A 21,354-nucleotide genomic window follows, 5' to 3' on the forward strand; every position below is an offset into this window, starting at 1 on the left:
TGTCGATTGGATAAAGTGTGATGCTCACCAAGAAGACTTCTTCACAGAAAAGAATACCGGTAGTGTCAGGCTCGCAGGCCTCACGCCAGGGGTCGCCTCCTAGGGGAACGCTAGGGTGACCCATCCAGTCATTCTGGCAACCACTGCGCATGTACTGAAGGAAAAAGTCTAGCAGGAAAGATTTCCCTGTGCCAGGAGCCCCTGCCAACGAAATCACCGCAACAGGCTTATCCTTCACGGTGTCGGCCAACAGGATACGGCCTAGCGCTTCGTCGTCGACCTCCAAGCTCTGGCCTTGTTTGGCACAGATGATCTGCACCGGTCGTGGCATCTCCAACATCTCAAACGCCTCGCCCCTGCGTGGTACATAGGAAACAACTTGAGACCACTTGGCTGAGAAGCGCTGGGTCCGAGCGCCCAAGTGACAACATAAGCTCGTCCGCTGTACCCCACGCACATCGTGACAACTTTTATTCAATAAGATTCACAAGAGTGGGAGACTGCAGTCGTACGTCCGACGTTAACCACTCAACTAGCATTGCTTTAGCTAACCGCCAAAACCGAAAACAGAAAAAAATGGCTCCTGACCATGGCTCAGAACAAACGCTGAAATAACCACCCTCAACCCGGTACGAAAGGAGAAGCCGCCTTAAGCGAAGCCGTTTGACTCATCGTCGGCGCACAAAATTTTCCTGCAAAATAGTTCTTTCTTTCTCGATCTGTACCAAGAGCCGGCCAGCTTCGGAAGCACGGTGAGTCAGCCATCCAGCGAGCACCGTGGGCGATAGTTGAAGTGCTGGCATAGTGCTAGTCAATTTTTTCCGCTACTACTCAACCGCAACAATAGCGGCTATGAGTTGTTTCGCTGTTTCATGCAGTGCTCGCTTTCTAACACACCCTTTAGCACCGAAATCACGAGGCAGCTTTTATAAAACGGGCTATTCGAGATACTTGTGCTCCCTCCGGTAAATAAATTCAGTCGGCGAAATTATTTGTACAGGGGTGGACAAATCGAAGGGGTAGAGCAGCTCCAAAGCATGAGCTAGGTCTGCCCCACTACAACGGGAGCACGTGAAAGTCGTTTTCCTCCCGCAAAGAGGACTCGATGTCTGCAAGATAAGCTCCGTGATCCTACGCTCCGCAATCCTTGCGGCTGCAGAGCTCACCAAACTACAGGCCACGGAAGACATCCTCTGTCGAAACGCGGCTACAAACGTGTTTGTTATGAGCACGCCAACTATAGACAGAGCGAAAACAAATAACATGGTGCACCAACTCAACATCCCGAATTGCGCCTACAGCACCCTCCCTTCCGTTGCCTTCCTGGAATACACCTGTGAAGGAATGACACACGGGACTCTGCCCGAAGACACACCGCAACACATAAGTGAAAACCCCTCCGACCCCCGCTAACCAGCTAACCCCCGGCTGACCCCGGCTATCCGGCTATACACACCAGGCGAATGGGAACGGCAAACACCACTCTCATTCTATTAAACGGACTTAATGTCTCCCTCCCTATATACTCGAGATGAGCGTAATATCGTTGAAATATACACGAGAAAATATCCGAAGCGTGCCTGGTCTGCGGAGCAGTGGGACATAGGCCCGACGTCTGTCCAAATCCGACACGCAGATGCCGACAGGTATGTGGATACCCGGCTCAGAAGACAACCCGCATCAGTGCGCGATTAATGCCCGCTCTGAAACGGAGACCACACTTCTGGAAACAAAAGATTCACGCGAAGGCTACAGGCCACCGTCTTTTCCAAGCAAGCTATCCAACAGCCAAATACCAAGACAAGACGGTACCCAGCATCAATAAGCGTCCCGTGCGGAAACAACACCGCCAGGCTTCTGGAAGCAGAGTGCCGCTGATAATTCACCTGCGGCAACGGGGGATAAAAACTGGTGCTCTCCTTGCACAGGGCCCTGCGCACGGACCTAAACGTCCACAAAGGTGAGCTGGGCTGAGATGGTACTGCTGCTCTTTGTTTCCAGGGCCATTCTTCAGAGGATGTCGACTGATTGATTGGTGTCGGCCAAAATCTGATGGGGCAGGTGCTTGCTCAAGATAACACCCTATGCACACGCCCAAGATATGGTCTGTGCTCTAGTGCCACTGCTTGTTCGCGCACGCCTATTATGCGTCACAGAGCGATTTGTGTTTATCAGGAGCAAGCCTACTGATGACAGGCCTACACAAACTCCGGACGGCCTAATGCATGACAGTTTTCCTATCCAAGTCCTGATACGCCATCTTTACCGGACTCTGAAGTGGGTACTCTGTACCGGTTGTAGCATCGAGCAAATTTGATGTACACTGAAGCACGAAAATTGGGGCGACACCAGATAGGCTGTCTTAGCAGCCTCGACTAATACTTTGCGCAGCGTCCAGAATCTCACCTCAATGCATCAGAGATTCTCTAGAAGTGGAAAATATATTGAACGACCTGCCATTTCTCGCTCCAGACAATTGAGTTCTAGGCAGTCAGGCAGAAATCCCCAACTTTTTTGACGACTCCTGTCATTTGTATCCTGACAGAAGGTGGGTCCGTGGTATTAAAATAGTAAAAATACGTCTTGTGTCCGTGAACGGAAAACTGAAATATAAGTCACTGCTTCTGAACAACAGGCAGAAACACCACGCCTGTGTCGCTCAATTACCACCGACAAGCAACTAACCGCGCTAGCACGGCGCCAACAACGAATGCCGTTCCCAGGTGGTTTCCCAGTGCTCTAAAGGTGACCAGCGTAAAAAAGGTTCCCCGCCTGGGCCGGGGTGGTGGTGGAAAGCTGAGCTGTAAAACAGAAAACATACGGTCGAGGTGACGAGGATTGTGTATAGGAACGTTACTTGGAAACCCACCAGGCGCCATTGCATCAGCGAGCCCCTCCTGAAGCTTGTCGCGGAAATCAATTACCGCAAAATGTCTTCTGAAAGCAATCCAATTTGCGACATAAAGACCCACCAAGGAACGTAAAAGTAGCCAAGTTACCGCGTGAGCCCGTGAATTTTAGCATGCAACTATGGACGGAATACGTGTGGCACAAATGTCGCCTGTATGTACTGTTAGTATCCAACCATTATAAAGCGTCGCCTCAAGTATGACAGCTGGAGATCCCTGCAATCATTCTTTGTTAAAATCAACAACTAGTTTACAATGAACAGAGGCAGTTGTTGAGGGAAGTTACGCAGCTGGATTAGAAATTAATGTAAAATACAAGCTGGATAAAAATTCAAACTATAAGGTTAAAAAATCCGGTAGGCCTATGGGCAGTCACAACAACTACGCAATAAAAAAGCGGCGTGTATTCGCGACCCTATCGATTGACATTTTTGCTGTGACGAAGTAAGTAAGGCTCTAGAATTGCCACCAAACACCCCGCTCCTGTCGCTAAATTTTTTCGTAGTAAAGAATAGCTTAAAATGTTTTGTTTTCTTTTTTTACTGTCGTTTCGGCATCATGAGAGCTGAGTTGACGCATGCGCTCAGCCCGAGCGGTGTGGAGGGAGTACTGTCTCTAGGCTAGCGCGATCGTCACTACGTTCTGAAAACACACCATATGCGGGACAAGAAGAAATTGCTCTTCCAAGGCCCCTTCACTATAAAATGGCATATTGAAACGAAAAGCATATGGTCGTTTTTGATGGCGATGCTTCGTATGCAATCTTGCATTGCAATATCGCTTCTTTGGGTGTTTTCGTATGTCCAACTGCACTGGACTTCCGACTTCTTCGGTACTAAGTTTTTATAAAGTTGCCCTGATATGAGTGCAAGGCGCGAGATGTGGCACCGAAAATATGTTTTCATGTCAAAAACCACCAGCAAGGTAACACAGTTTTCAAAATTGAGAAAAGCGGAGCTGTTACCGACAGGCAGCCGGCGAGCGAGGGGCGCGCCACTCGGCCGCTCAGGCGAATTTACACAGAGGCTTTGATGGGGACTGGGTATAAATATGCAGGGAACATGATTGCCCCGGTGAAGTGACCGCATTGTCCTTGGAATAGGATACATTTGTGGGATGTATAAGAGAGTTGTTGGGTTGATGTGGGGTCTGAAGTACAGGACCAAGATGTGGAGCAATTTCTGGCGGGAGCACCAACACGCGACCACTTGCGAACAGTGCTTTGGTGAATAGGTGATGATAGTTTATTAGCATTCTAAGTGCATGTGTAGCTGGCAAAATGGCATGTAAGGTGCGTATTGGATGAAGGACGAAGGCTCTGGAAATGACTCGGCTCTTTGTAATTTCTGTAATGACGATACGCGGTAACCTAAGGTTGCGTATGCTCCGGGTTGTAAACTTTCAGTCAACATTATGATTACATTTGTTTAGTCGGCACAAGACCAAAGCGGAAGATACAAACGCCGTACAAGCTATTCATAGATGATTGCGGATGTGTTGCCCAACATCTGAAAAGTCACTGTGGTGGAACATCACAAACCCTTTGTTAAATCATTCTGGTGCAGCACGATCTGCAACGCCTAACTGTGATCGTCCCGTATTTTGTGCGACGTTGACGATGCCAATAATATCCTTCATCAACCGTATATATGGTTTTGAAGATCTCACGATCTGTGATCATAAAACCCGCCACTTATTGTGCGTCCACAGTGCAATAACGGAGAGCAGAACTTTAAAAATGCATTGCTGTTTAGAAGTGAAGCGGACTATGGGATCCTGTGGTAGCTTTCGTATTTGTAAGCTGGCATTCTCACATTGTTATTAACCGAGCGGCGCCAACTCGGAAGAAAAAAAAAATGTCCGAGAATCTGCTTTTTTTCGTTGCAAATTTCGGCGAAAGACGATAGTCGGCTGGCGCCCCTGCCAAGTAGACACCCCCCTTCTCTTTCCCGCACACCTCTCATGCTGTTGCTCTCCCGTCTCGTTTCTGCGGAGATAACACGCTCAGGTTTGCTTAAGTCAATTTAAATTTACCGCGTTCCACTGCTTCAAGTCGAGAGCCTCAATGCCAGCGCTGCCGCACGGAGACGGGCGGGAATAGAGGCACCCTACTACAACGTTTATAGAACCACGGTGCCCTATTTTACGAGCCTTCCAAGCGGAACGTGGAACCTATCTCAGAGAACTTTTCGTTGCTGTTGCCGTTTGATTTTTTTTAAATGCCGCCAGGTAGCGCGGGCAACAGCAGGCGACGGTTTTTTGAAGTTGATGTAGCATTTCATTTGTCATCGCGGAAACCAAGCATCCGTGGATTTTTAAATGAAGGAACACTGTAATATAATTCATGTATTAATTTTGTGCCTTATAATTAATTGCATAATATCTTGTTGTTGTTCAGCAATCTTGACAACTGTAAACATTAAAACCGGACTTAGACATTTACATTTGGCTATGGGTATATAAGACTATTGCGCAGTTTCTGTTTCACCTTGGCGGGGTGGATCAATCGAGTCACAGGCAGACAGACAGCCAGACCAAAATTTCTCGTGTAAGTAGTCCAAGAATGTCGTCTTTAAAATAGGTGGCAGTGGGCGCCACAGCAGCAGAAAAGCACCACCGACGACGATCAGGAGCAGGTCTGCGCACGTGAGGGTAATGCTCGTCGGGGTCGCAAATACCGTGACGGAAAAAGCGTCAGACGCCAGCGTCGCTACAATGCCGGTGACCGCTGCCTCGGTGCCACGGCGTGGTTTTGGCGAGAGACTGCGGCGGCCAACCACATAACAAACAGCTTCGCTGGTCCTCCTTAAAGGAGTAAATGGGCCCATACATTTTACAATATTTAACAGTGGGCTTGATAAGGCAAATGGAAAGGGAAAGATGGTGCTAACTCTCAGTGGAGGTGACGTAGCATATCTCTTTTAGCGGCGGCTAGACGGCTCAAACCAGAGCTAATGAATTGGCCATGGTATTTTGTTGTGTTTTGAGAATTTCAAGACAGTACAACTCGATGCATTCTGGTGTGACAATATAAAACTGTTCTTCGCCCACATATCACTCGCCCTTCTGCCGGGAGGATCGGCCCAATTAAGGCCTCGAGTGTCAAGCTAACGAGGCCGCCTTCGTTACTTCATATTGGCCGTCTTGGTAAGCCGTCATCCTCAAAATGAGACACGTGGCTTGGTTAATCAGGCGATTTATATTTACATTTTATCACTCCAGGGCATATAGAAGATGTGCAAGTGTTACGCTTTACGTACGTGTCATTTTCAGACGCATTCGAGCACGCCTGTCCCTGTGAAGAAACCTGCGTTGATTTTTTTCTTTCCGCGCCACACCTGCGAATAAATAGACGGTGTTATCAGACAAAAGCTCAAATGAATACTGAAACCTCCTTTCGAAAGGCACTTTTTGGTTCAAAAACGTCGTGGGAAATGCGACGCAACAATGAATGCAATATAAGAAGTCTGTCCGAGGATGTCCACGGGATGTCTAGATATTTATATGATAAACCCATTATGGCCAAGTAGGTGAATTGCCGCTAACACGTCTCATCACTCGAGGCTGTTGCTAAGACCGGTATGAGCCGAACTACCAGGTTAAAATCACACGGAGACGCTCGAGTGAATGACGACACAAAGACAATTAGAGTTCGGTGCAACAAGGCAACGCCCCACGCTACGCGAATCCTCTAGTTCACCTTCACCATGACTCACTTTACTGGCTAATCCATGCCACTGCCAAAACAACTCAGTAGATTACAGGGACGTGCATACTATTTGATTCAACAAAGTCATCGGCGTTGCGCACTTTGCGAGGCCGAAGAACACCATGCTTATTCGGAGTGATGAACAGGGCAGACCTACCATCTGAGTCGAATCGTACGCCCGACCACCTTGTTCTATTATTTCCCGACTACTTTGTTTGCGACTACTTTGTCATTTCATTAGGACGACAGCCTCCGATCCGTCATCAAACGCGAAAAGTGACCGTGGTTACTGTCAATATGAAAGCTATCGTAATGGCCGCCGCTGTGCAGAAAAACTGTGGTTGATTTCTCCGTCATAGGAGTCAGTAAAACACGAAAGTGAAAAGTGCAGCGAAATCTGCAGCTGAACATGATTTGCGGGTCGGCGGCTGTCTTGTTGGTGTTCTTGGTGAGCGACGTCCTTCTGGCGGGTCACTTCGGCAAAGGTGTACTGGCATCATTTAATCGACGTGATGTACGTATAGCTCTGACGAAATGCAGTGTAATTTGACGCTTCACTCAAAAGATCACAACCAATGTATCAAATATTGTGCATAAAAGATATAAAAACACTTGGCATGTACTATAAAAACTAACACGGTAGCTGAAGCTGGCAAGAGAAACACATTTCTGTAGGTCAAAATTAGCGTAAACACCACAAGGCGATCGAGTAACTTTGATCCAAAAGCGAGTGAAAGTCGGATGTCGAGCTAAAGAACATAACACATTTTTTACCCTATCTATTTATTTCTTTCAATCGCTTTTATTAACATAGTGGGGCTCTCTGCTTCAATGCAAGCTTTGTTGCGTTATCACCTCCCCACGCCGCCACGGTATCGTCTGCTGCTATGTTACAAGTTTATGGCGTGATCACAGAAAAAGACGGCGGCGGCCATCGCTCGTGTGACACATAAGAGCACCAAAGCGCTACGCCTGATAACCGCGGAGCGCACCGATGTTGCCGATTCACTCATTCGTTAATCTGGACTCTAATCACCGCTGTAATGAACAAACGAGACATTTTGCTTTGCTATTTTTTTCTTGAGTTTGATCATGTGACCCAGCAGCTTACTAGGAGGAGCGTGGACAAACACTATGCATTGGGTTCTCTTTGTCATGGGGAGACTTGTACTGTCCTCTTATGTTGCGGTTACGCCAAACAAATCATTTTTATTTTATTGCCAAACATAAAAGGAAACTACAGCCCGTTATTTGTATGCTCCCTGATCGCTGACATGGAAACAGTCGAAACTAATAATTCTTTCGGTAAAACACGCTTTAAATCACGCTTCATGTGAAACTGTGCCTGCTGCAAATTCGCGGACATTTCGCGGCTCCGAAAGCCGGGGCAATTTCTTGGCCTATTTTGCGTGTATTTTGCTACAAAAACAGCCGCCATTTTCAAGCTTTTACGTAACGTTAGGTCACTTTTACGCAGGCGGAAGTTGCCGATGTGTGACGTAATCGTTCGCGCCAACTGTTTAAATTACGTCACGCCTTCTCAGCCATCACATAGGGGGTGTGTATTACATGCAATATTGTTGTTTTGAATAGCGAAGACAGGCTTACGTTGTCATGTCCGGTGAATTTAGTCTAGCTTTTCTTTGCCGGCCAAGAATTAAACGCTTTCAGTAAAGAGAAATAAGGCAAACTTTAGAACTGGTGCCCGTAAACGCCATGAAACGTCAAAATGACGACAGCACACACAACCGCTTTGTCAACCGGAAAAACATGACCAAAATTGAAAGCCGATCAGAAAACACTTCCGACACATTGCCGGCAAACATGTCGAATTGCCGGCAACTTGTGCAGTCACCCGCCGCGGTGGCTCAGTGGCTAAGGCGTTGCGCTGCTGATCACGAGGTCGCGGGTTCGATTCCCGGCCGCTGCGGCTGCTTTTCTGATGGAGGCGAAAAGCAAAAACGCCCGTGTGTACGAGACTTCGGCGCACGATAAAGATCCCCAGGTGGTCAAAATTAATCCGGAGCCCTCCACTACGGCGCGCCTCATCGCCTTCGTTGCGTCGGCGCGTTAAACACCACAATCAATCAATCAATCAATCAACTTGTGCAGTCGAGAATAGGGCCCTTGGAGTAATTTTCTTAGGAACACGAGCAAACGCAAAGCGAAGAAAAACCCTCGAATCCAATGTGCAAATATGAAAGTCATGTTATCGCTATCTTTACGCATTCAAATCATGTAGTCACACTTAATTTTCGGGGGTTATTTGTCTGCACGGATTGTTCTATCAACGGCGTTGTAGTAAACGTAGAATGCAGCATTAGCAGCACCTTGCCCCACTGTCCTTGGGCCGTATCACCAAGCGGCTTACGATGGTAGCGGCCGGACGGGGAATCCTAGAAACCACCGTAGTTCTTTCTCAAGATAACAGAACGAGATATGTGCCGTGCACATCCCCCGAACATGGCCTTCTTAAACAATCGCCTACATTCTTTACCGTACCGCTAAAGCAAAAGGCGTGACAGAGCGTCTGTTCTGTTATAACTTTTGGATTGGTCTTCTGCGGCTACTGGACACTATTTATACACCTCTATTTATTTATTTATTTTTTGTACACCGTCTATACAACCTTTGCACACTGTTTACACACGGTTTTTGATTTGCCTTTTTGTATCAACGAACGGGTACACTTTTCGGCGACGACACGTACGTTTTCCGTCAAAATACCGGAAATTTCTTCCGCTCTAAATGATGCTGACAGTATGAGCATGTCAAACTTTTTAATTGTCGCGAAAGCTCTTACCTTTACATACTTCGTGTTGATGCTTTGTTTGAGCTGTATTTCGGCCGCACGGTTGAATAGTCATCCAGACAGGCAACTTCTCTCCCGTTTAGGTAGCCAAAAAACACCATGGTCTGCAAAACATGGCCTTACCTTCATCCAAGCGTAGTCCACGGCGTTGTCCAGTTTCTCTCGAAACAGCGATATTTTCCCAGTTACCCGACTGACGCACCAAGCGGTCAGGGTCCCCGCCGATGTGCCTCCTACCATCAAGCCAACAACGGCTGCGCCCACTCCGATAGGCCCACCGGCAACAGTCGCAGCGACTGCTCCTCCAAGCGATAGGATCATTGGTACAGTGAGCACAACCGGAGTGGCATTACAGCTCTTGTTCTTGTTGTTTTTGAAGAAGCGATCTTTCATCCGCTTGATTTCCTACAAAGACACAAAAAGTTGTGCGAACGCATGCGAAAAATAAGGCACCTTGACAGTCAGCGGAGCTACTTAGTCACCCTTTTGGATCGGCATGGATTGCGTGATGTATTTCTCAAACCCTTCACTGTAAAGAAAGATACCTTTCCCTCCAATGATAAGTGCGAAACGGCCCAAAACAAAACGCGCTGCGTGAGAGTCTTGACGTGGTGGGGGCCTCACGTTGAGTTGGTTCAGAGCTATTTTGCTATTATGCAGAGCTATTTTGCAGAGCTATTTTGCAGAGAATATTTTGCTCGAAACAGAATATGTCGGTTAAGTCGCTTTTTCTGACCGATAAAAACAACTCCCACCACATATCCCAGTGTGCTCGCAACAATCATGAATTCGTCGTATCTGCAAAACCTGAGCACGTCCGTTGAGCTGGAAAGGGTGATTTTCGCAACAAAAATCGGCATTGGCTGTGTACCCGAGTAAGGTCAGGACTGTTTCCCTATTGGCACCATCGCGGATATGAAGACGCTTGGCATCCGTATCGGCAGCGATCCCGTCATGTAGTTTGGCGGGAAGCGAAGTCATTGGCGGGGAACGCGGATGTGTGCCGGCTCAATCTTTCTAGTAGCTGGAAGGGTGTGTATGCGCCGGCCTGAAGTTATCACTGTGTGATAGAGTGGATGTTTGGGCTGTTTTCGAGGTTCATATTGGACTAAATTTGCGGAGCGGAAAATACGAGGAAAAGAGACAAGAGAGGGCACGGGACAGACATGTCTTGCGCCTGGCTTGGGCCCTCTATGGCGCTCTATGACGCGTTTTTTGTCTATGGCGCGGGTCAATGTAACCGGACATCCGAATATCTGTTATCTGACATGTAGCTCTTTGGCGACGTAACAATCATTTCTTAGGAGACAGCGGAATTCCTTGCAGCGCCACGGTATGGTGGGCCGCGGTTGTACCCTGGCCTGACGTTAGTCTGAAAACGGCCTTCGACTGCACTATAAAAGAACGCTTTGGCTAAGCAAATGGAAACTCCATGACAACTTCTAAATCCAGTGCGATTGCGTGTCGCCGAAAGCAAATTCTCGAAAATACCACGTACAAAACCTGTGCTTGCGCGTTTTACCTTATATTGAGAATCAACTTCTTCCAGGTTTTTTTTTAACAAACTTTTGTAGAGCCATACCTTGCGGAGTATTTTCTCGCACGGCTTAGAAAAGCCATCACCACCCATCTTTGGAATGTTTGCGAAGAAGTCCAGTGCAGCTTTTTGGTGATCTTTGTGAAGATTTTCCAAGTCCCAAGTGTTGATGAAAGGCTTGTCCGGACCACATTCCTGAGTGTACGAAGGAAGCTTCCTCTCAGGATTTATGAGCTACATACCATCATTCCTGACCAACCTTTTCCATGCCATCCTCGTATCTTTCCTTGGCTTTATCCAGGGCAACTTCGTTGTTCGCCACAGCTGTCATCTGGAGCGACAGAATGCATGCGCTATCTACTGCAAACAAAGCCGTCATTTACTCACCTCAATAAGTGATTTGGGCGTAGGCAGTTGTCCACCTTTTAAGGTTTCTCCGTATTTCTGCAAGAAATTGCGGAAATATTGGGCTGAAAATGAGCAGTAATATTTCCAAGTACGGGTGTATGTGGTAAGCACAGCAAAAACGAAAACTGGGGGGGTCAAATGCGGAACATCAGGCAAGGGTAAACCTCTGAAAGGATACAACACATAAACACTCATGCAGAAGTTGACACGGATTCGGGGAATCGATGTATAACAAATAGTGTGCGGGGCGAGAATTGGTATTATCTTAAATACGACTTAAGCCGCGACAGGACCCTCAAAATCAGGGGCGAAGATCCTGTTGCTCAGGCCCTGTCGCGTCCCTCGTTGCTGCTGTATCCGGCACATTAATGATGATTGTGGCAGGATCCCCCTAGGGATTGGCCAACCAAAGATTGGCCGAAAATGTCAAAACGTTCACCGTGTTGGTTGCTACCCATCAAGGAGGAGAGGAAGAAGAAGAGGTTGTCGTTCGTCGCCTGCGAGCTCAAGACACGTACCGGGGGTACGCGACACAAGACGGTCTGCAGAAGGCGACGGCCAAGGTGGCTAAAATGTCATACACCGAATTTGCCAACTTACCCATGGAGATTATCATCGTCCCAAACAAGCCCTACATAATCACCACAAACATCGCCGTCGTCGACGGGCTTGTCAACGGAGCGGTGGTAAGCTTGACGTGTCGAGTCTTTATATGATGTGCGGGCGAATGTTTTACGGTTTTACCGATAAGCATTTTAGCTTCGCCCCTCTCATCATCATTCACTTCGTGGAGATGGCGGGATTTTTGGCCGAAGCACGAGAAGAATATGTGCAGTTTATGGACAGTAACATTGGAATAATTTCGGCTGGTGAAATATAACTAGGCCAAAATATCACATTGGAGGCCTACAAAGTTTGAAGCCTGAATTTTAGTTGGTCCAGCGGAAACAACTTTCTGAAACTTTATTACTGTGCCCTTCTGAACGGATGACTGTGTGTGTGAAAAAATGTTTGCTGGAAGTACAGAACCGCGGACAAACGCGGTAAAATAAGAACATGCGATCCACGGAGACGTAACGCGCACCACGGGACATCTTACTCCTCTTCTTCCGATTGTTACCCCTTGCGGATAACTCCCGGCTGGCCGCCATTATGTAGCGTGTAAATTAGCTAGAAAAACGAAAGCATTTCCGTGACTTCTGAATTGCTGAGGTGTCTGTTTATCACTCGCATACATAGTGCTACCCGGAGGCAGGTAAAATGGGGCAGGACCCATGTCAGATTACAATTCACTTTAAATGTCCCTGTAAACCCTAGAGCTTTCGCGACAGATTTTTTGTATTTTCAGGTGCTGTGCACCTTAGGCTGTTCGAAAAAGCTTTTGAACAAACTTCTATCGCTTGTGTCGGTGCTTGGGCAGGTGGATGCTCTGCACTCCTTTCCAAAACAATTTTATTCGAGGGTTTACACTCTTTGTAATTCTTCTATTGTATACCGAATATATAAGCTGCGCATGAAAATCAGGTACGTTCGCAAGGCTGTCGTTTCCTCACTCGGAACAAACCAATCAAGCTCGGGACACCTTGTCTTCCTCCTCTTGTGGCACTCAAAAGTTTAGAGCCCGTAATCTAGGGACGTGAAATTATAAACTACACTTATCAGCGCAGTGGAAATGGATCATACTGAAATATAAGCACACCTAAGTTATTCCTCTATAAAGTTTTGTGCGCTCTCCTGGAAAACAACCGAATGAAAAATAATTGTAACGTGCAACAAACCGGCAAACAGTCCCTCACATCAAATTGAGAAAACGCCATTTCTATGCTAGAGAAAACAAACGGTGAAACACTGACGAACAGTTTATTTGCGGGAAAAACTTCGTGGGCCTGAATTATTTCGATGGTGATCTAGACATTGGTTCCAGCAAGCACTTGAGTGCAGTTAGAAGTTTGGTAACACTTACAATTAAAAGCAACGAACTGAACACTGACCACGCATAGGTTTATTGTATCCAGTGCTATTCTTGTACCTGTGATTAACTAGCCCATCTCACAAGAATTCTGCATAAACATCTGGAGAACAGCTTATTTATGTTGCTGATTCCTCAATTTCTTTAAAACGTTTTCTTGATGATACTACAACGCCATCAAATTCATTATAAGAATTTTTTGGGCGGTAACTTTCAAATCAGCAGGGGCTTTAGTGAGCCTGCCGATCAAAAAACTGGGTTTCCTGAACGCCGACGAGCAGACGCAATCCTTTGAACCCTCAAAAGGCAACCTGCGTGCAATATGTTAAGATATTTTCTGTTGTGACTTGGACTATGTACGCTTGAGTAGGACTGTCAGTAATTTAATCTAAAGGATGTTTCAAGTTGGTTCTATTCATGTGGCTTCAGTTGCGGAAGCTCGTTTTCTCTCCCCGTGCTGCAATAGCATTCTGCCCTTAGTTTTTCTGCTATGTTCATGACTTTGCGTTTACTATTCTAATATACACTCGCTTGTGCATTCGTGAAACCGCAATACTGTCTCCTACAACCTGAAATTAAGCCATAACACCACCACTTCCTTCACACACACGCACACACACACGCCCACACACACGCACACGTACGCAGACGCACACACAAGCACGCGCACGAACGCACGCACACGCACGCACACACGCACGCACGCAGGCACACGCACAAAATCGAGGACAGAGAGACAGACCAAAATTTTCTGGTTTAAGTTGGCCAATGAAGAATTTTGTGTTCGTAAACTGGGCAAAGTAGCGACCTCGGTGCTTACTGCCGACGTTTCGACCTGAGTACGCACCGAGAAATAGGTGAACCAATCTCCGCAGGAGATCTCTTGGCCGTTTATCCTTTTGGTCACAAGCTTGTCTCCAGCCAGCAACGACGCTACAAAATCCTGAAGGTGGCGCTTGAAGGTGTTGTCCATGCTTGGGAGGTAGCCTTCAACTGACTCCCCGGTGGCAACCTGTGTCATTTCCAATAGTGGAATAGCGCACACGATTGTAACAAATGTAGAAATACCTCTTTCCCTGGGTATGGCATAAGAAAGCAGTCAATATGTTCAAAGCAAGATGCCAAGAGTTCTCGCAGTGCCTTCTGTTCCCGCTTCTCCGCTGAAGTCTTGAGTCTCTCCTTCACGAAGGCTTCACCGCCTTTGGCACCGTACGAATAGCTCTGCACGAAACCCCAGTCTCGAACGAGAATCATCAGCTTCTGGAAAGGCTTTTCGTCGCTTTGTTGGTTCTGAAAAAAAAAACATTCATTTCAATAGTATACAAGAGTGTAGTGAGCGTGCACTATGCCCAAACGCACCTGAGCCATCCGGCCATACTCAATGAAGTATTGTAAGTGCTGAAGGTCGTCCTCCCTAATGTTGCCCGAGATGTTGTACACCAGTATCGAGCTAGTAAGTGCGCCAAGAGCAAAAATTGTTGTGACGTCCTTGAACGAGGTTTGACAGTCGAACGTTCCCTGCGTGTCCATAAGTAGAACTGCAACCTGATCGCCATGGGGCCTGGTAACCTGCAGCAGTGGGATAAATCAGAAACAGCGTAGGGATACGAAAAACAACACACTTACCCGGAACACCTCGCTCCAGACAAGAATTCCAGCCGTGTGGCGATCGCAGCCGCCGCGCCACGAAAATCCTTCCAGGGGTGAATCAGCATCGCCCATCCAGTCGTCTCGCCCTTGGTTGCGCAAGTAGCGGATGAGGAAGTTCAGCAGAAATGACTTGCCCGTGCGGAAGGCGCCAGCCACCGAGATAACCACCAAGGGCATATTTTGCACACCGCTGCGCAGCAGTATTCTTGTCAGTTCTTCTTTGTCGAACCGAAAGCCACCATTTTGTAGCGGAATGGCAATCGGCACCTCCCGTCCCGGGCTTCCCACAGTGTACCTGCGTAAGAAAGTGCACTGGTGTTTAGAGCAACGCTGTGTTTGCTATGACGTTGCTGAGCATACGAAGGGAAATCCCTAAAAACGTGGGAGGGAAGTCACTGTTGCGGGTGAGACCCCCTCTTCAAGTTACACTTCAAGGCCAATGGTTCATATTCATCAAGCCTTCAATAGAACCTGTGTGGTGGTAAAGGGTTCATTTTGGTGGCGAAGGAACCCATCTCTCTCGGAGATTGGCGGTGATATCGAAGATTCAGATGATGGGATGCAACATAAAGAACTGCATTTTCAAATATTTACCAAAGGAGGGACAAAACAACTCTGTAAAGCCTTCCCCTGGACTCCGTTACACCCTAGAAATTCTTTATTGGTGATAGAACGTACCGCAGGTGCGCCCTAGACACGAAAGGTTTTAGGTACACTTAGCCCGGAGGCTCGCTGGTTTGGATAGTTACGCAGCAGTGGCGCGCTGACCGACGTGCGTGCGAATTTAACTCTTCGTGCCCACTGTGTGCAGCGCTGCCGTTTTGATTCGTAAGTTTGGAGTTGCCAAATGAACCAACGATAGGGCAAATGCTGCGTCACCGCACCCCCACAATTCTTTAACAAAGGCAGTGTAACAGTGTCAACAACAGGCTCCAGAGACAGTTTTGAAGCTTGCCACGAGTGCAGGGGCTGTCCTAGCCACACAACAACAATGAGGCGGGGGACAGCGTCGCAGGAATGCGCCACGACAACCCGTGAAAAACGGCGCTTCGTTTTCCTCTCAGGATGAGGATACAGTCCCAAACGGCGAGGAGGGAGGGGGCAGGGAGGGGGGATGATGCCTGCGTATGCGTCTATTTGAGCTCGGGCTTTTCTCTCATCGGTCTGGCAAAAGACATCCTCGCAGCCTTCGACATTCATTTCTCCTGTGAAATAAGATTTGCTTTTAATGCGTAGCATTCGTTGTCGAGTAACACCGCAGCCAGGACAGTGTAGCAGCCTGCATTTCCACGAAAATGCAGATATCGCGAATGTTCCACCTGTAATCGATATAATGGCGTAAATGGAGGCAATTGGTCGAACGAAATTCTGAAAACCTAAATAATAAGAAAAATATAAAATAATTAGGCAGTACGTCGAACCGTGTAACGCCCTGCATTTCTGCAATAACGCATAGTTTGCGAAAGTTCCAAATTTAATCGTTATAATACCGCAAACGCAAATAATTGGTGGGCCAAAATTTTGAAAAACTAAAATTAAGAAAAATATTTAATATTACGAAAAATTGTAAAACGTATAACGCCTGGCATTTCACAACAATGCAGATTTGGCGAAAGTTGTACCTGCAATCCTTATACTAGCGTAAATAGAGATAGTTGAAAAAAACTCACTTTGAAAAAATTTGGCTGGAAAAACTCACACACAAGACAATCGGCATAAGAATGTTAGGTATTTGTGGATAATTCTCCGAATTTTTGCACATTTTATTGAAGGCGAGAGTTCTATGACGTCAACAAACAGAGCGAGCAACTAGATTTGTTGACTTTTGAAAGGGTGGCTTCCTAAACCTCACAGCTGACGTCGTCCGTCGCGCAAAAGGCACTAGTACAGGAAAGCCAACTTTACACTTTGCTTTAAAAGGCTCATCAACCGCATCAATAAAACAAAAAGGCGTCCCGTAGTTGGCTTTGAAGTTAGCTCCCTCGCGTTATGAAGCCGATGTCTCTCCAATTGCGTCATTCTCCCATGGTCGAGGTGGTTTGTATTTTGGAATGTGACTTTGGCGTACGTTGCATGAAAGAAAGCTTCGCATTTTTTTCTCGGACTATGATTCCTTTCGCTTCCTTGTACCCATTTCGTCTATGGATGGCATTTTTTTTTTTCAGATGCGCTAAGGAGTCTTTAGTTCCAGTTGGTCATCCACTTTAATATTTAGTTTTTAAGGCAATTTATGCCCCAAAAGGTTACTGTCATAATGAGTAACCTGGTGCCATGCCACAACCACTACGTTAGTTGTAAGCAAAATTTTCCCAACACAATAGAACACCTCGAGAAAAAAAATGAAAATTTGCAGAACAAATCAGCGGGCTTGAGGAGTAAGTAAAATATAGTGGTAGAACATGCCTGCAATGAAATAAGCTTTTGTTGAGCTAGGTTACCTTATTTTTCTTATTTTTAGTATTTCGGAATTTCGTTCGACCAATTATCTCCGTTTACGCCTGTATAGCGATTACAGGTTGGACTTCCGCGATATGTGCATTTGTGTGGAAATGCAGGGCATTACACGGTCCTGGCTGTGACGGCACTGGGCCAAGAATGCTACGCATTAAAGATCCGCCGTGGTCGGTAGCTGGAATCGGATCTGTGCCATTTCCGCTTGCGAACACGCGGCAAACTGCAAGTTTTCTCGTCGCTAGCCCCTAAATGGGAGGACCTATTCACTGTATGTTAGAAGCTGTAGTTTCTGACATATGTTTTACGTCACAATAACGCAAGCCAACATGGTGGCCAGGTGAGCATCTCTGACATGAAACAGTATCACAGAGACGGAAAATTTCCCTCTCTAGAGAGGCCGGTTTTAGATGCGACGCATCTCTTGATCTTAGGCATGTCCCTCCTGCGTCGGCGTTGTCCGGCGTCCGCACGCCAGCTGCGCATGCGCGACTCTCCTCCCGTCTTCTCTCCTACAGCTGTGCGCGCAACGCTCTCACTCCGCCTCATTATCATAAACAACAGCTGTGTGTGCGCGCTTCGCTCGCTTCGCTCCGCTCCCGTCGCGAAGCGTGCGCATGCGTGACTCTCCTCCGTTGTCTCCTCTCCTAGAGGCGCTGTGAATATAAAGCAGGTATCGCGCTGCGGCGGTTCAGTCAGCGCTCGCTCACGTTCGACTTCGCGTCACTTTGCTTGGCGACTGCGTGCTTGACTTGATTCTTCCGATGAAGACGTGATGGAAGCGATGGTCCCTTCATTAAAAGTAAAATTACGCCCATCTTCCCGCGTATGAGAACACCCGCATGTGATGGAATGTATAATACGCGTTCACAACACGTTTCACCCGATTTAGATAATCAACCCAATGGAAACGCCAAATGAACCCCCCGATGCGTCGCATCACACCAGGGTTCCCTCGCGGGAAGATGGGCGTAATTTTTTTTGTCATTGGCTTTCGTTTACGAGGGCCTTAATCTCTGAGTGCACCTTCATGCCTTATCTCGTTGCATTTTTTTGTATTTTTATTCCTACATTTTGGCCCCTGATAAGTCGTGGGTGCAGTACTATTTTCATTATATGACGTCCCATTTGTCATTCTGTATGGTTTTAGGGGCAGTGATGGTTGTTTTTTGTTTGAGTTCAGCAACTGTGCTTGTGCTCTGGTTACTGCGCCCTCTGTTTGTTTTAACATTGACGTAAGCGCTATTCCGGTGGTTTCTGGTGTCTCTAAATATGTGTATACTGACGATTTTGCGTTTTTTCATCAGCACCTGTTATTCAAACACTTTATGCATTACTGCAGCAAAGTTTGTATTATTATGGCCTCTTGGTTGACAGTTGGCAGTGTCTTTCTATCAATGTCGTTCGATTGTATTCTGGAGTCCCGTGTTGCTTCTCTCTCTCGACCCGCCACGCGCGCAAGTCTCGTTTTTAATCAACACCCGAGCCCTGATATCATTACAATCACTGTCATACACATAAGTGCGTATAAACGAGTTTAAGATCCTGAACATCGTCCCATCACATCGTAAGAGCAGTTCACGTCCCCCCTCGTCACTGCTGTAGTTGTTGCCGCCGCAGTAGACAAGTAGTATTTTTTCTTCTACAGGTTTACTAATTACATGCTATTTCGGGAACGAGATAAACGGCAATTTGTCTGTTTATTTGAGCCCGTCTATGCAATGCAAACTCAAAGCAAAGTTTCAAAGATAAATTTCACTGTCTCTCTAAGGAACCTCATCGTCGAGACTGTTGCTTCATTGCCTTCATTTTTGTCGCAGTATTGCTCAGTATGCAAGGTCAATGTTAAAGGGGGCCACAGAATAATTTTGACGCAGTGTCTTCAATGAAAAAATTCTTTGCTGTTACATGAATGAATTCAGTAGATTGGAAGTATATACTTGATTCCATATTTTGCGATAAGAGTTCCGTACTGTTTTTCCATGAACGAGTCAAGCACATAAGGCAGGCGCGGTCAAAATACGGCACTAAAACAAAATAACGGTATAATACACGTGGCCTGGTACAATTAAAACACGCCACATAATATATTACCTGGTGTAGGAATCGCTGTGAACACAAAGTAACCACTCAAGTTCTTACCTTTCCGCTGGCTGTCCGCAAGAGCTTTCATTGCTTGTTGTAGCTTTCATCTTCATTTTCATGCGTGCGGCAACGCTCTCGGTGCTCAACATTGCGTTCAGTGCGAAAAGTATTACTCAACTCACGCACATTTATGACTTCAATCTTACAGCCATATTAATACAGCCGTGTAATGGTAGAGAAAAACCAGTCCATGAAGGAATTCGGTGGCAGCATGGTTCCGCCGATATCCACTCGTTGATAGAAGCAGACAAGGCACTGACTACAGGAAAAGCGAGTAAAATCGACGGAGGTGTCGACTGGGTTCGAAAGAGCGGGAGAGAAGGGCCCTCTCAAGAGGACGTATCTGGCATTACACAACGAATCCGCATATCCACCAATATGCTTTTTATTCCGTTTATTCCACGCGTTGACACGTAGCGGATCCGGAAACGGCTACTTAAGTGTGTCAGCCCTCTTTTCTTTTTAATTATCAGTATCATGAGGGAAAAAAACCCTCCACCTTCTTCACCCTTCAGCGCTGATCTGGTCGTTTCCTCTTATCGCTCCTGGGCTGGCGGATATCGGCGTACCGGTCTACGATGAGTTCCCGCTATCCGAGCGATGTTTGCAGTTGATAATCCGATACTTGGTCCTACCATATAGGGAAGTTGTCTAAACAGAAGGCAGAATGTCCTGCATAACTCCAGCGATACATTTGATACGAAATCTCGGTGACTTTGTGCGCACATTGTGTGAGCTGCAAGCGAAAATGGAAAAAAAGTTGTCCGTCTATCTGCTTGCTTTTTCCAAAATGTGAAATACAATAGGCTTCTACCCCCTCTGGTTCCTAGAAACCTGTAATCTCTCCCCCTTTCCCCTTTCTGTCTCCGCTCTCACGTTTTCGTAGTGAGCGTAATAGAAAGTTGCACAATTCAATTTCCACGCATTCACACTGCTCGCGGTCCGCCTTTTGTGACCTTGTACTTGTGCCAAGCCAACACTTTTTTGGTTTTGGTTTTTGTCTCCCTTCTACTCGGTTCTATTTTTAACGTCCTATTCTTTATTTGATATCACATCACAAAAACTCATTCGCCCAGTCTTTTTAATTAAAACACTCTGATATTTCAGGGTACGTACGTGTCATCATCATCATCATCATCATCATCATCATCATCATCATCACCAGCCTATCTACGCCCATTGCAGGGCAAAGGCCTCTCCCATTATTCTCCAATTGCCTCGGTCCTGTGCCAACTGTAACCAATTTATCCCCGCAAACTTCTTGATCTCATCTGCCCATCTAACTTTCTGCCGTCCCCTGCAGCGCTTGCCTTCTCTAGGGATCCACTCTGTTACCCTTAATGACCAGCGGTTGTCTTGCCTTCGCATTACATGCCCTGCCCGCGTCCATTTCTTCTTCTTAATTTCTACTAATATGTCTTTAACACCAGTTTGCTCCCTGACCCACTCCGCTCTCTTCTTGTCCCTTAATGTTACACCTATCATTTTCCGCTCCATTGCCCGCTGAGTCGTTCTCAATTTAAGTTGAACCCTCTTAGTGAGCCTCCAAGTTTCTGCCCCGTAGGTGGCAAAGTACACGTACGTGTACTTTGTCTCAAATATGCCCGGGGTTTCCTGTGAGCTGACTTACATCTATTGCTACCATTTGCCCTTCCATTACGAATGGGGTACCGGCAACCACCCGCTTGTTATAACTGGCGCAGGGTGTATATGGGCAAACGGAATGGAGCTTCAACGATCGTGGGAGAGTGAACCGGCTGGCGG

General features: G+C 46.8%; 1 protein-coding gene across 1 annotated transcript; it reads right to left on the reverse strand.

Moving 5' to 3' along the window:
• Positions 1-30: 30 nt before the first annotated feature.
• LOC144146004 (atlastin-2-like) lies at positions 31-19,944 on the reverse strand. The gene is made up of 11 exons (XM_077677904.1): positions 19,588-19,944; positions 14,971-15,289; positions 14,704-14,913; positions 14,413-14,634; positions 14,192-14,356; positions 11,355-11,411; positions 11,227-11,298; positions 11,013-11,162; positions 9,554-9,835; positions 6,170-6,247; positions 31-356 (listed from the first exon to the last, which is right to left on the reverse strand). Exons 1-10 carry the CDS (start codon positions 19,677-19,679, stop codon positions 6,179-6,181), a joined length of 1,638 nt encoding a protein of 545 aa, XP_077534030.1. The 5' UTR covers positions 19,680-19,944; the 3' UTR covers positions 31-356; positions 6,170-6,178.
• Positions 19,945-21,354: the final 1,410 nt, after the last annotated feature.

The sequence above is a fragment of the Haemaphysalis longicornis genome, unplaced genomic scaffold (genome assembly GCF_048455015.1).
Source record: "Haemaphysalis longicornis isolate Haplotype H1 unplaced genomic scaffold, Haemaphysalis longicornis Haplotype H1 scaffold_7, whole genome shotgun sequence".
Taxonomy (NCBI): domain Eukaryota; kingdom Metazoa; phylum Arthropoda; class Arachnida; order Ixodida; family Ixodidae; genus Haemaphysalis; species Haemaphysalis longicornis.